At 39.8% G+C, this 15,265-nt stretch overlaps 2 protein-coding genes, 1 long non-coding RNA gene and 1 other non-coding gene across 4 annotated transcripts in view; 2 read left to right on the forward strand and 2 right to left on the reverse strand.

Moving 5' to 3' along the window:
• Nucleotides 1–160: 160 nt before the first annotated feature.
• On the reverse strand, nucleotides 161–9,234 carry rpl14 (ribosomal protein L14). Its single transcript, XM_056479571.1, has 6 exons — nucleotides 9,117–9,234; nucleotides 7,699–7,800; nucleotides 5,620–5,714; nucleotides 5,071–5,170; nucleotides 1,638–1,691; nucleotides 161–253 (listed from the first exon to the last, which is right to left on the reverse strand). Exons 1-6 carry the CDS (start codon nucleotides 9,195–9,197, stop codon nucleotides 188–190), a joined length of 498 nt encoding a protein of 165 aa, XP_056335546.1. The 5' UTR covers nucleotides 9,198–9,234; the 3' UTR covers nucleotides 161–187.
• Nucleotides 9,235–9,992: 758 nt separating this feature from the next.
• On the forward strand, nucleotides 9,993–10,064 carry trnap-agg (transfer RNA proline (anticodon AGG)). Its single transcript has one exon. It is a non-coding gene; the product is annotated as a tRNA-Pro (tRNA).
• Nucleotides 10,065–11,727: 1,663 nt separating this feature from the next.
• The window catches only part of LOC130247180 (1-acylglycerol-3-phosphate O-acyltransferase ABHD5), a 7,199-nt gene continuing 3,661 nt past the window's right edge, over nucleotides 11,728–15,265 (forward strand). The window contains exons 1-5 of the mRNA XM_056480387.1: nucleotides 11,728–11,834; nucleotides 11,929–12,014; nucleotides 12,379–12,790; nucleotides 14,292–14,440; nucleotides 14,592–14,703. Coding sequence (XP_056336362.1) covers nucleotides 11,755–11,834; nucleotides 11,929–12,014; nucleotides 12,379–12,790; nucleotides 14,292–14,440; nucleotides 14,592–14,703 — 839 coding nt within the window. The 5' untranslated portion in view covers nucleotides 11,728–11,754. The remainder of the gene's footprint in view (nucleotides 11,835–11,928; nucleotides 12,015–12,378; nucleotides 12,791–14,291; nucleotides 14,441–14,591; nucleotides 14,704–15,265) is intronic.
• LOC130247181 (uncharacterized) lies at nucleotides 11,819–15,012 on the reverse strand. Its single transcript, XR_008839502.1, has 3 exons — nucleotides 14,554–15,012; nucleotides 14,302–14,436; nucleotides 11,819–11,983 (listed from the first exon to the last, which is right to left on the reverse strand). It is a non-coding gene; the product is annotated as an uncharacterized LOC130247181 (long non-coding RNA).

A 15,265-nucleotide genomic window follows, 5' to 3' on the forward strand; every position in this document is an offset into this window, starting at 1 on the left:
AGTCTTATCTGTTTTTGTATAGAATAAATAGTCCTAAAACAGTGTTTAGAACTAGAACACAGCATAAACTAACATCTATAAGGTAAAAGTCAGCACACTACAGAAAGATCACAGTCATGGTTTATCAATGATCTGAGTTGAATAAATGAGCAGAGTCTGCTTTAGAGTCAAACTGCTTTATTGGAGGTTATGCTTTCTTCTGAGTCGCAGCTTTCTGGAGCTTCTTCATCTCGTGTCTGATGATCTTATTCCTCTGCACAGACAAACACACACACACAGCTTTAATCTTTTCCTCAAAACAACATTATTTTACAGTCAGAACATTAGAAAGAGTCATTAAACATCAAGGACTCATTTATTTACTTCAGTCCAATACGTTCATTATCAGAGAGTTGTGTTATCTACATTTCATTCAGCACAATGTAAATCCTCTGATCACTGCATTGCTGAAAAATACACACTGAAGTCAAACATGTCAGGATAACTGAAATACTACAATAATGCCTCTTCAATGGCGGAGTGTTAAATGTAGATGAGTGAAAATGACTATAGAGAGATCAGACACAGGGGACAGTTCACAGCCACAATAACACAAGTAAATGAACCCAGAAATAACCCATTGTTCTCTAAAAGTCATGCCAAGCTAAAACTATTTTAATATTATGCAAAAGCACAACAGTGTGGTTCTGTGTCCATGAAAGGTCATGCAAACTCAGCTCTACTGAGGGATTTGGATGAGAGAGGTAAGAGAGGTCACTCAATAACTGGATCAACAGGATTCTCACACACGGAGTCAAATTTAAGTCAATTCAAGCACTTTCCAGATACTCCTCCAGCATTTTACAAGTGTGGCGAATGAGAGATCTTTATCTTCACACTACATCATATCTGATGCCCTGTTAGATTATTCTGTAGTGTAGTAAAACAGAGTAACCCAAAGTAAAATACAGAGTGACGTCATGTTTCATTATAGAGAGTAAATTCAGTGCTGGGCTGTTTTCTTCTTACACTTCAGATCAGATGAATTAAATTAGCATCATTCCCTCTCTTCTACATCATTTAGCAGATCTTAAATGTAAAAACACACAAGCCCAACACTCAATTACTGACGTTATTACCTAATCAGCCAGATGTGATGATGAAAGCAGCACAACTACATTCTCAACTGGTTTATATCAAGCGAATGACTACATTAGAGTTCAGGATCTGAAGGATTTCCAGCAGCCGGAGAATCATGTTCAGACAGTGACTGAGCTGAAAACACTGAGCTCAACACTGGACATGCTTCTGTTCACTCTGAACATCCTCTAGACTACTATGACTGAAACTAAAGAGAAATCAACCCAGACTTCATTAAACAATCCAAACTACACTGAACTACATAGCCAATTAAACACACAGAACACGCAACACTTTAGTTTGATGGTGCATTTTCAAGAACATGTCAACTTACACTGACTCCAGCAGTCTACTGATAATCTAAGGAGAGTTATTTGGCATGTAGATGCAGTGTAATGTAAACTCAACAAACAGACCATCAAAATAAAGAGTGACCAGAACGATCAGCTTGGTTTACACTGCTGTCCTATCTTTACTTCAGTCCTCTCACACACACACACACACACACACACACTCACCATTTTCTTGGCCTTCGACACCTTGTAGCGATCAAAGTCAGACATCGCAGCTCTCTGATGGAGGAGAGGATTGAGTTTAATAACAGTTATGTATATTAATAATGCAGCAGTGAACATGAGGTGCTGATTACAAATAAAGTTATTAAAGAAGTGAACGCATTTAAGTTGGCATAACTCGACATTCATTTAAAATGTGATAGTCATGATAAAAATATAAGTTAAGCCAAGTCTAATCTCTTCTCGTTTTATTAGAAGGTTTAACATATCATACTGCTAAATTACACATGCACACAGTGATATTCTCTCACTGACGTCTTGCATTACATCGTGTTCACAAGCCTGTGTAACTACACTGAAGCTGATTGACTCAATATATAAAGAAGCAGTTAACATGATGGACTTGAGGCCTATGTGCTGGCATCATTGTGAAGTTTTCTGTAAACATAAGCTCTTTAGTTCTGATTTAATGATCTTAAATTGGATTTTAAATGTTTAAATAATCATGTACTAATGCTGTGTTCTGATCTAATCAGTCGGCATCAGACCTCTCACAGAGTCACACGGGCAACTGCTAATGGTGACTGTCTAGTGCCAAAGTGGAAGACCTCATTTGGTCGATCTGTCTTCTCTAAAGGGAGCCAAACTGTGGGATGATTGACCTGTTAGCTTAAAATCAGAAAGTCATCTAAATATTTTTACTAGTGTTCTTAAAAAGAGGTTAAAAGCAAAACAGCGCTGTCTGCACATATAGTCTACTGTTAGTTTGTTGAATCATGTCGCCTTTGCTTTTGCTCCTGTAATGAATTATAATAATAGTTCCATCTTGTTAATTTGGTCAAGCCTCCTGTGGACAGCTGTTGAGAATTAGCAAGTGTGCTAAAACACTCAAATGCATTGGGTTGTCCAGTGTAATGGTGATGTCCATGTCAAATAAATAAAACTAGGATTAATAAATGATGATATTTCATCAAATAATGAGTAAAGCACATAAAATTTTGACTAATGAAATATATACACTACTAATACAAGATAATAATATTACTCTTAACTTTACTGTAAATAATTGTCTGATATTATAATCAGTGTAGATGAAGAGACTGAATGTGACCCAGAACAGAAAATAAGTGTTGAATGTCTGACATTGAGAGTTCGAGTCGGATCACACCGTACACACTTTTCCATTCTGTACACACACAGCCTTTTAGCTGATGAGAAACACAAGTGCGGTGCGCTCTGTCGCTAGGCATCGACTGAATCAGCGGTGTATGATGAGTGAGTGTTGCTGTTAATAATGGGATCATGTTAATGAGAGACACACAGCACTGCTTAACTGAACACAGCACAAGTCTCTCCTCTATGAGCCGGTATAAGATTCTGACCATATGATCACCCTGGATAATGATGACAGCTTGACTGTGTGATGATTACTGCTCTAATATATGCTCTTTTTAAATGTCTGGGTAAAACACAAAGCCTCGTTCCTCTTTGAACACAAGAGACTTTATTCTGAGAAACATGTGCAATATTTTACAGCAGTAAACTCATCAGACTGAATCATTGACATGACTGAGCTCTGAACACTGGACTGACACACTTCCAGTTCAGCAGGGGTCTCATGTATCAGCGCTGTGTACACACAGAAGCGGTGTACGACAGGTTTCACGCTCACGTTTGGATTTACTAACGGTGAAATGAACATGAGGATGTGCGTCAGTCCGCATCAACTTCATGTCTGGTGTACGTGTGTTTCCTGTGTGTGTTTTATTTCCATTGGCGACTCCTAGAGGCTATAGTGTTAAACTGCACACTACAGAGTATCTGAGCCGTGCAATGGCAGCTGTACGAGACGGGATCATCATATATAAGGTTTCCATCCCATACAGTTGACCAGCCAAACATTAAAGCTCAATCTGCAGCGATCAGCAGTTTCCCCAGTGTAATCAGAGGGATCGACTGCACACACACTGCTATAAAGGCGACATCTGTGCACACGCTGCGTGAATCAGAAACATTTCCATTCAATAAATGTGCAAATAATAAGAGATGCTCAACTGTGCTAAACACAACACACACACAATAATGATTCCTACATGTCTTCCTCATGATGAAGAGCAGGCCAAATCTGATGTGTAATGGGGGAAAAGGAGTTCATCAGACGCTGGGTTTGAGCTGAGTTCAGGATTGATAGTGTCAATACATGTTGCCATGTGCTTTATGAGCTAACACCACTCACGCTGCTGATATCTGCTGTCTTCAGCTTTAATGTCAGTCGATTAAACGGGCTGAAATCACTCAACTAGATCATTCCAACGACAAACATGCAGATAACACCGTTTATCTCCGCTCTACCACTGAGAGGAGCACCTCACATTCACATTCTGTCAAGCTTCTCTTCTCGCTTGCTTTAGCCGTTGCCTTTTCATTTGGTTTTGCCAAAAGTGGAGTCATTACCATATTCATTAGGGGGAGGAGTCAGGGAGGGGTTTTGAGCTCGTGCACTCAGTTTCACCTTAATTCAGATGTACAAAGAGAATGTGTGTGGGATTCAGCGTACGCAGTGTGTAATACACCTGAATTTTTAACTGCGTACACACATTTACAGCTGTCTGTACGCAATGTTTTAGTATAAACAAGTCTGTACATGAGGCAGCAGGACTTCTGTTCATCTGCTGACGCACACAATCTACAGTGTAGAGGAGCTACAGAAATGAAGAGGAACTGAATCAGCCTCTTACTCTGGATTGAACAGCTGAATAACTCCTCTTCATTAAAGTGTGGATTGAACAATATTCAGCAGAGAGAAAACTATTGAAGAACTAAATAATCTATATATCTGAAAACAATATTCAATCTCTGAACACTGACAACGCTCAAGAGCTCTGCAAAACCAGAGGTGGATATTAAAAGACTTAGAAAAGATCATAATCTGCTGTATTTGGCCTAAAATCAAACACTATCATTTATATACACATGAAATCATCTGTGTCTGCTGCCAAATACGTGCACAATAAGGTGTGTGTGTGTGTGTGTGTGTTCCAGGTCACATACACTGTTCCTCACTCCATAAAGAGCTCAAATAATGCAGAGGAAAATCGTATCCATTAAACACACACACGCGCACGTACACACGCACGTACACACACAGGGCATTTACAGTAAAAGTGTGTTTTACATATAGGATGACGTCGCAATACTGCAGCTAAAACACTCTGAACAACACCATCAGCTGTTTTACATGTTCCATTTCCTGTGCGTGTGAATCTGTGTGTGTGTGTGTGTGTGAGAATGTGCACAGGTTTGAGTGGGTGAATCTGCACATGTAGGTGTGTGTGTGAATATCTGCACAGGTTTGAGTGGGTGAATCTGCACATGTAGGTGTGTGTGTGTGTGTGTGTGTGTGTGTGTGTGTGTGTGTGTGTGTGTGTGTGTTTACCTTCTTCCTGGCCTCTATCTTCTTGGCCCAGCTACTCTCCTCCCACTTCTTACTGATCTCAGCCTTTTCCCAGGCACGTCGCACGTACTTCTGACGGGCACTGAACACACACACACACACACACACACACACAGATATTCAAATCTCACACATTTGACATCTAGTCAGAAGCCTGTCTGAAGGCAGAGACCCTGAAGAGTACATGATGAAGAGCTTAATCGTATAGAGCAGGCATGTACTGGAGTCCTGGAGGGCCGGTGTGCTGCAAAGCTTAGTTCCTACCCCAATCAGACACCTGGGCTAGCTGATCAAGCTCTTATAGGCTTTCTAGAAACATCCCTGCAGGTGTGTTGAGGGAAGCTGGAGCTCAAATCTGCAGGACACCGGCGCTCCACGACTGAGTTTGGACACCCCTGATGTAGAGAGAGGATAAAGCAGCACTCCACTGAGGACACACACCAGCTGTGCACCCCCCAGACCTCAAACACACGAATAACTAAACCAATGTGCCAACTGAAACTGCTCTAGTGAAACAGGAGAGATTCTGACCTGTGAGGGACTTTAATGACGTAATCTGTGAGCTGCAGACACTTGAAGGGCAGAGCCTGACGCTTCACTCCAGAGCACGGTCCGTCTACCAGAGCCTGAAACACACAACACACACGTTATTCTTCATATTCATAATCATCATCATCATCATCATCATCATCATCATCATCATCAAGACACACAAAGTCCAAGGCACTCAAATAGTGGAACAAGTTAAAGAGACATGTCACTATTGAGAGTTATAACCATTGTTAATGATGGCTTAATTAAGAGTAGTCACATTAATAAAGACTTTTACATTTATTTTAAGGGCCTTGGACTGATGAGGTTTGTTTTATAAATCTCTTATCCAAAGAGCAGCAACACATTAATTACACCTGAAGCACTTTATCATCATCATAATGATCAACAGCACTAGAGACGCACAATATTTATTGAACAGATAATGAGGGAAAACTGCTCTGATAGAGTGTGTTTGCTGGTGAATCAACAGATCAGTCACAATGCTTCTGTTGATTCAGCTGAAGCTCTCACTAATGCCCGCTCAAAGACTGGAAATCATCGCCATTATTATTGATTTTAAACTAGAGAATATCTGAACTTCAACTGTACCCTACACAACTGAAGATGTGCTTTATTGGAGAACACACTCTCTAACATGTGTTGATCAATGTCAATGGATGTTGTGTTAGAAAGTATTTATGTCTCATCCTCATGCACTACAGATTAAATCAATGCATTTTTATAGTCCATTACCTATTTAAATATAAACATTAAGAGACAAAAACAGTAGTGATAATGGTAGTAATGTTTAATTAGTAGCAGGATTATTTAACAGTGAAGTATAATACAGCCACAGTAACTAAAAACAAAGAAAAACAGCATGTTTACAGCGCAGATCCTATTAGTTTCACTAATATGATAAATAAAGCAAGTCTCTTATTTAATAAAGACAGAAAATCAAGCTGTCCTGTAAATAAATAAAACTAATGCTAATTTCTCATGACTGGAGTTATATAAATGTATTGCCATATCAGCAACTTACGGTTATTTCATGGCAAGATGGATATCCATAAAAATATTACATGATAAAAACTAATTCATATTACAATAAAAAGTTACATAGATAAATTAAATATAAAGCTCACACAAAAAATATATTTAAATTAAAATATGATTTCTCAGTTCAATGTTTGACAAATAATTTAGGATTCTTCCTGGTGGTACCTTTTTAAAAATGTCCATCAAAGTACTCTCCTTATATAAATTCTCTAATTATATTCAAACTTCCACATTCCAACAGAACATGTTTGATAATAAGAGCAGCCTGGCAATAATTACATTCAGGTGGGTCTTCGTTATCAAGTAGATAAAAATGAGTCAACTTAGAATGTCCAATTCGACATCTACTATAGACAGTTTGATCATGCCTGGTCTCAAAATTATAATTTGCCAAGTGTCTTTCTTTTATTTTCAGGTTAATTTCCTGGAATTATAGAAAAACAGAACTTATATTATATATTTATACTGTTTTTATATAATTCCAGGAAATTAACCTGGAGAATGAATGAATGAATGAATATATATATATATATATATATATATATATATATATATATATATATATATATATATATATATATATATATATATATATATATATATATATACATATACATATGGCAACCTTTATAATAAGGTTCCAATAGTAAATATATTTAACCAACATGAACAATGAACACATTTAATACAGTATTTCTTCATGTTAATGAAAATACAGTCCTTTATTGTTAGTTCATGTTAACTCAGTGCATTAACTGATGTTAACAGACATGCATTAGTGCTAATAACACATTAGTAAATGTTGAACTGATCGTACAAGCATCGTCAGTAAACACAATAACAAAAATAAACCATATTGTAAAGTGATCACATACATTTACATGAGTAAATAAACTCAACAATGGGCTAAAAGATCTGTGCAGATATGCAAATGTCTACTCTCACACTCTGTGAGGCTCTAGTTAGTTACATGTGTGTCATATACAGTGCATACAGGTCAGTATCTGCTGGACTCACCCTATTCTGGTCGATCACGTCCACGATGGCCACCAGTTTCCCCTCATGAGGACCGAAAGCGATGAAGGCCACGCGGCCGATCTCCACGAAACGCTTGAACACCTGAAACACACCAGACATGCGTTAGAGATATCACAGATGCATCATGGGATATTTTACTCAATCAGAAATCATCAATTCATTCCAAACAGAGATATTAAAGCACCTGGTGAAACAGTACTCATATCACTGAATATTTAAAGGAAACATTCACAGAATAAAATACCACAATGTACCATTTCTCCAACATCCTGCAGCTCTACTTACAATCAGCAAAAACATGTATGGAGAGAGTCTTAAAGGTCCTAAATGGCATTGAATTTAACTTGTAACTTATTTAAACATTCAGATTTACACATCAACCAAAAGCTGAATAAACACCTTTCATTAGTGTTTATACATATTGACAATCTAAACATCTGAAGGTTAAAATAGAAATAAGAGAAAATCAACTTCAGAATCATCTAAATTAATCCCACATTAGTCATTCAAAATAAAGTTGATATTTACAGTAGGAAATTTACTAAATATCTTCATAAAAACAATATTTAATATATCTATAACTAGTATTGGGGGGGGGGTGTTTTAGTGCCACTTGCAGCATTAAGAGTTGTTTAATCAGGAGTATTACTGACATTAATAGACATTGAGCTTGCAGACAGTGGGACACTTACTAAATGATCAGACAATTAAACTAATGTTTAGCATTAACGAATTTTATACCCATACAGTGCATTTCTGACGACTGCAGGAGTCACTTATGTCGGTTTTTATATATATATATATATATATATATATATATATATATATATATATATATATATATATATATATGAAAAGCTGACTATTTTCCTGTCAGTGACGTTATTCCTCAATATAATGAAGGGTGTTCACAGCATGCATAAGCTTTCATAACTCATTATTATAAGAATATCTTCACCCTCTTGACATTAGCAGACACATTTAGCAGATCTGAGCTGGTCAGTGATGTTGAAGTGTGTTAGCGTGCTGTCTCGGAGATCTGCTAACGGCTAATGCTAATTATTAAGTTCAGATCTGCTTAACTAACCGCGTATCGAGTTTCACACAGTCTCTGCTCTTCGCTCGTGATCTGCAGTGTGAATAGATCTACAGCTTGTTTAGTGTGTGTTCTGTGCGTGTGTGTGTGAGGCCTGTGTTCCTCTCTTCCACCACGTTGTTCAGACTCAGACGCTTAATTCTCCTCGATCGCGCTAAACGCGTCTTCTACAGTCCACAAACAGCACACATCGCCTCATTCACGGATTAAAACACTCTCCACATGTTTTATTCCACTGTAAACTCTCTACAAACACCTTATTTTTCTAAACTTTGCTCTCCGCGTCGCCGAGTTCACTTACCATGATGGCAGACCGGGGTAGAAAAAGAACGAGCGCACTTCCGCTCTGGAGAGAAGAGTCTTCCGTTTCAGCGCTGCGCATGCGCGACGATTGTAGACTTTTAAAAAGCAGCGATTAAATGTTGTGCTTATACTGTAATGACTTACGATGGCTGTTTATTTGTGTATTATTACAAAGAATACCCCCAGGCGAATGCACGAACACAACCAGAGGAGACTCACTGTGATCACGTGATTTTTAAACAGTGTTAAACTGTGAAAATAAAGTACCACACACAGATTTGATGTCTTTTTCATATTGCTGTTATCGGATTTAGCTATTAGAATTATGATTGAAATAAAAACAGGATAATTCAGATTCCTCCTTTTACACAGAAATTGAGTGTTTATTAGAAAGTTTACCTCGATATTTACATGTATAGCGTTATAGATATGTATGTATAGTTTGTTAATTGAAATGTAATCAGAAACTGCATCACTAATAACTCTCAAATTACCAAGTAAACACAGATTTTACGAAAATATCATATACTATTCAGTTGTATACTACAAAACACCACAGTTTACCGTAGTAAAAAGTAAAGTATACTACAGTCGATCACTATAATTAATATCACAGTGTACTAGAGCGTTCAGTAACACTACAGTTGTAAACACTATACACACAGTATGGTTCATCAACAGTAATCTCCATGTGGGAGCTGTCTGTGTCTAATAGAAATGCAGAATCTGGAGGCAGCAGTTCTCAGTGTGTCCGCTGGGTGGAGCAGCAGTCAGCGCATGCGCAGATTACCTCTCTCTCAGCTCCACACAGTAGATGTAGTTTGGTGTTAAACGTGGCAGTCTGAGTTCTGGAGTTGTGCTGTCCTCTCCATCAGGCTCGTTGGTCTAGGGGTATGATTCTCGCTTAGGGTGCGAGAGGTCCCGGGTTCAAATCCCGGACGAGCCCAAAACTTTTCAACACTTGATAACACTATAATCACACACTTACTAACACTACAATAACACAACAGGCATTATCAGATATGCTGTCACATCATGAAGAAACACACTTCCTTGTATGTATATATTGGACGACACGGTGGCTCAGTGGTTAGCACTGTGGCCTTACAGCAAGAAGGTCACTGCTTCGAGTCCCAGCTGGGTCAGTTGGTCCGGCTCCGGATTCCCCCACAGTCCAAACACATGCGCTATAGGGGAATTGATCAACTAAACTGACCGTTGTGAATGAGTGTGTATGGGTGTTTCCCAATACTGAGTTGCAGCTGGAAGGGAATACACTGTGTAAAATATATGCTGGAATAGTTGGTGGTTCATTCCGCTGTGGTGACCCCTGATGAATAAAAGACAAAGCTGAAGGAAAATGACTGAATGTCATGCATTACAGCATCAGTGTGTGTGTGCTGCTGTGTATTTGAGCATTTGGTTTCTTTTTTGCGAATTCATTCATTCATTTTCTTTTGGGTTTAGTCCCTTTATTAATCTGGGATCGCCACAGCGGAATGAATGATTCTGTAATGAGGATTATAATCTGAACAGTAAAACAGCACCAGATGTAACATGTCCACCGTCATTAAGATTCTTTTCCAATAGCCAACACACACTTATTCAGACTAGTCATGATCAAAATCAAACTATTTCCTGAAATGGCACACACATCCTTCATATCGCCAGATTTATGCCTAACCAGCTGCACACTGATGGGCATAATGAAAAGCACCCCCATATTTACAGTTCTTTTCCATAATACTACAATATTCATCAGATTGTTCACATGCACAGACATGTTTGCAGATACACACACATGCTGCTGCACTTATTTTATTATATTTATTATATTTATTTACAGTATCTACAGGGCTTGGACAATGCACAGTAGAGTACATGGCTGATGTCATGCACCCAGTAAACAGGTGTCACTCGACTGATCCTCTACGACATGGGGTATACTACATCTGTACTACAGGAAATTTTGGTTACCTATCAGTTCTCCAGTCTAAAGGTCCGGATGATAGAGGCAACGTACCCCTACCTCTCACTCTTCCTCCCCCCTCCTATTCTCAACCTCCCTCTTCCTCTCTCTGCAGCGTCTTCCATTGTTGTTGTAAAAAAGAGGCTCTCACCTGTGGTCTCTTCATAGTGCTTACATTCTGACTGAAGTGTTAACAATGAACCCCTGAGGTGTTTGTGGCACATGTGATTGGTCAATCAGCTGGGTTGTTCTGAATGGCAGTGTTTTGAAATGGACCATGTGACTGATGTTAGACTGTTGTGTCTGATGCAGAGAACTGTTCTGAGAGCAGTTAAAAGGGTCATTCAGAAATGCAGAAGCAGAACGTGTGTTTAGGAGACGTGAGAAGAAGTTTTGCTCTCTGTGTGTCAATAATTCTGCTGTGCGTGGCATTTTAGTGTGTTAGCAATTGAAGAACACTGTAATAACTGAATGAATGAATGGCTTATTCTTCAGTATATGGAACTGCAGAACAGCATGTGTGCGTGTGTGTGTGTGTGTGTGTGTGTGTGTGTGTGTGTGTGTGTATGTGAGATGTGTGTTAGGAGTGAATGTGATGTGGGCAGAAGTGTGTGAGAGTGTGTGTGTGTGTGTCTCTAGGGTTTTCTCTGACCGCTGCCCTGATTTCATGATTTCAGTGTGTGTTTCAGTTCAGATTCTGACAAAGATGAGAACAGATGAAGAGCGGACGGAGCTTACAGAGTGCAGGTGAGCACACACACACACACACACACACACACACACACACTCTCTTTATAAATTGTTATAACTGTACATTGAGCATTAGCGTGTGTTCCTGTAGATCCAGCTGGATCTCCGGCTGGTTGCCGTCCTGGTGTCCAACATCACCAACACACCTGAGCAGAGCAGAGGACAAGATACTGTCAGGTGTGTGTGTGTGTGTGTGTCTGAGAGAGAGAGAGACAGTCATTGTGTTTGTGCGTATAAGTGTGTAAGAGTGTGTGTATTTGTGTTTGTGTGCGTGCACTGGCATGTGTGAGAGTATGTGTCTGTGTGTGTGTGTTTGTGTGCATTTTTGTGACAAAGAGATAGTGTGCATGTGTATCTGAGAGTGTGTGTGTGTGTGCGTGTGTGTGCGTGTGTGTATTTGTGTCAGAGAAAGTGTGCAAATTGGTGTGAGTGAGTTTTTTTTACTTTTTTTACACACACACACACACACACACACGCACACACACACACACACACACACACACACACACACACACACTCCTCTGCTGTGTGTGTGTTTCAGCTCTCTCCATCAGCTTCTCTCGAGGGTTCGTCTCCGTCTCCAGCGGTCAGCAGATCCGGACTCTGGTCTTCAATGGGGAGGGGCTCAGGGGGGCGGGGTCAGCAGGGGAGGGGCTCAGGGCCCCGGGGCCGCCGCTGGTGCTCCTGCACGGGTTCGGGGCCGCTGCGGGGCTGTGGGTGCTGAACCTGCAGGCTCTGGCGCAGGACGGCCGGCAGGTGTTGGCTCTGGATCTGCTGGGTTTCGGGCGCAGCAGCCGGCCGGTGTTCAGCACTGATCCTCAGCAGGCGGAGCAGCAGCAGGTGGAGGCGCTGGAGCACTGGAGGAGTCAGCAGAGGGTGGAGCACATGGTCCTGCTGGGACACCATCTGGGAGCGTACATATCTGCTGCGTACGCACTCGCTTACCCACAGCGGTCAGTGTGTGTGTGTGTGTGTGAACACAAGATTATTCTGCTTACCCCATTGGCAGATTAACAATCAGTCTGCTGTATGAATGCTTTATGAATGCTATATGAATGCTCTATGTCTGCTGTACGAATGCTCTGTGTCTACTCTAGGTCTGCTGTATGAATGCTTTATGAATGCTCTATGTCTGCTGAATGAATGATTTATGAATGCTCTATAAATGCTGTATGAATGCTATATTTTTGCTGTATGAATGATTTATGAATGCTCTATGAATGCTGTATGAATGCTCTATGTCTGCTGTATGAATGCTCTGTGTCTACTCTAAGTCTGCTGTATGAATGCTATATGAATGCTCTCTGTCTGCTGTATGAATTCTCTATGTCTGCTGTATGAATGTTTTATGAATGGTCTATGTCTGCTGTATTATTGCTCTGTGTCTACTCTAGGTCTGCTGTATGAATGCTATATGAATGCTTTATGTCTGCTGTATGAATGCTTTATGAATGCTCTGTGTCTGCTGTATGGATGCTGTATGTCTGCTGTATGAATGCTTTATGAATGCTCTGTGTCTGCTGTATGGATGCTGTATGTCTGCTGTATGAATACTTTATGAATGCTCTGTGTCTGCTGTATGGATGCTTTATGTCTGCTGTATGAATGCTTTATGAATGCTCTGTGTCTGCTGTATGAATGCTTTATGAATGCTCTGTGTCTGCTGTATGGATGCTTTATGTCTGCTGTATGAATGCTTTATGAATGCTCTGTGTCTGCTGTATGGATGCTGTATGTCTGCTGTATGAATGCTTTCTGAATTTTCTATGTCTGCTGTATGAATGCTTTATGAATGCTCTATGTCTGCTGTATGAAAGCTCTGTGTCTACTCTATGTCTGCTGTATAAAATGATTTATGAATGCTCTATAAATGTTCTATGCCTGCTGTATAATTGCTGTATGTCTGCTGTATGAATGTTTTATGAATGCTCTATGTCTGCTGTATTAATGCTCTGTGTCTACTCTAGGCCTGCTGTATGAATGCTTTATGAATGCTATATGAATTCTCTATGTCTGCTGTATGAATGTTCTTTGTCTACTCTAGGTCTGCTGTATGAATGCTTTATTAATTTTCTATGTCTGCTGTATGAATGCTGTATGTCTGCTGTATGAATGCTTTATGAATTTTCTATGTCTGCTGTATGAATGCTTTATGTCTGCTGTATGAATGCTTTATGAATTTTCTATGTCTGCTGTATGAATGCTTTATGTCTGCTGTATGAATGATCTGTGTTTGCTCTATACATGCTGTATGAATGTTCTGTGTCTGCTGTTTGAATGCTGTATGAATGCTGTATGTCTGCTGTATGAATACTTTATGAATTTTCGATGTCTGCTGTATGAATGCTGTATGTCTGCTCTATGTATGCTGTATGAATGTTCTGTGTCTTCTGTTTGAATGCTGTATGAGTGCTCTATGTCTGCTGTATGAATGCTCTATGTCTGTTTGCTCAGAGTGAAGCACCTGATTCTGGTGGAGCCGTGGGGTTTCGCCGCCAGACCCAGTGCCCCAGAGCGCTGGGTTCCCTTCTGGATTAAAGCGTTCGGATCTGCTATGAATCCGTTCAACCCTCTGGCTCTGCTGCGGCTGGCGGGACCCCTGGGTGAGAGGCAGACCCAATATCTGTTAATCATTACCAGACACTGACATCAAGCTCAAATATTCCGATGAGGTTCATCTTAGTAATAAGTCTGCGTAAAGAAATGAATGACTAACACTGCTGTGAATGTTAAACTGAGCTGTTTGTGGTGCAGGTCCTCTGCTGCTGCAGCTGCTGCGCTCAGACTTCAAGCAGAAATACGCTGCTCTGTTTTCTGACAACACTGTGCCGGACTACATTTACCACATCAACACACAGACGGCCAGGTACAGCTCAACTCTCCATCCAGCAGAAGCAGACGCAGTCTTCATAGATGCTCATAGGTGTTTATAGATGTCCACAGATATTCATAGGAGTTCATATATGTTCATAGGTGTTTATAGATGTCCACAAAAATTTCTAGGTGTTCACAGATGTTCATAGGTGTTCATAGATGTCCACAGATATTCAAAGGAATTCATACGTGTTCATAGGTGTTTATAGATGTCCACAGATATTCATAGGTGTTCATAGATGTCCACAGATATTCAAAGGTGTTTATAGATGTCCACAGATATTCATAGGTGTTTATAGATGTCCACAGATATTCATAGATGTCCACAGATATTCATAGGTGTTTATAGACGTCCACAGATATTCATAGGTGTTCATAGATGCTCATAGGTGTTTATAGATGTCCATAGATATTCATAGGTGTTTATAGATGTCCACAAAAATTACTAGGTGTTCACAGATGTTCATAGGTGTTCATAGATGTCCACAGATATTCATAGGTGTTCATAGATGCCCACAAATATTCATAGGTGTTCATAGATGCTCATAGGTGTT

This window comes from Danio aesculapii, chromosome 19 (genome assembly GCF_903798145.1).
Source record: "Danio aesculapii chromosome 19, fDanAes4.1, whole genome shotgun sequence".
Classification (NCBI taxonomy): domain Eukaryota; kingdom Metazoa; phylum Chordata; class Actinopteri; order Cypriniformes; family Danionidae; genus Danio; species Danio aesculapii.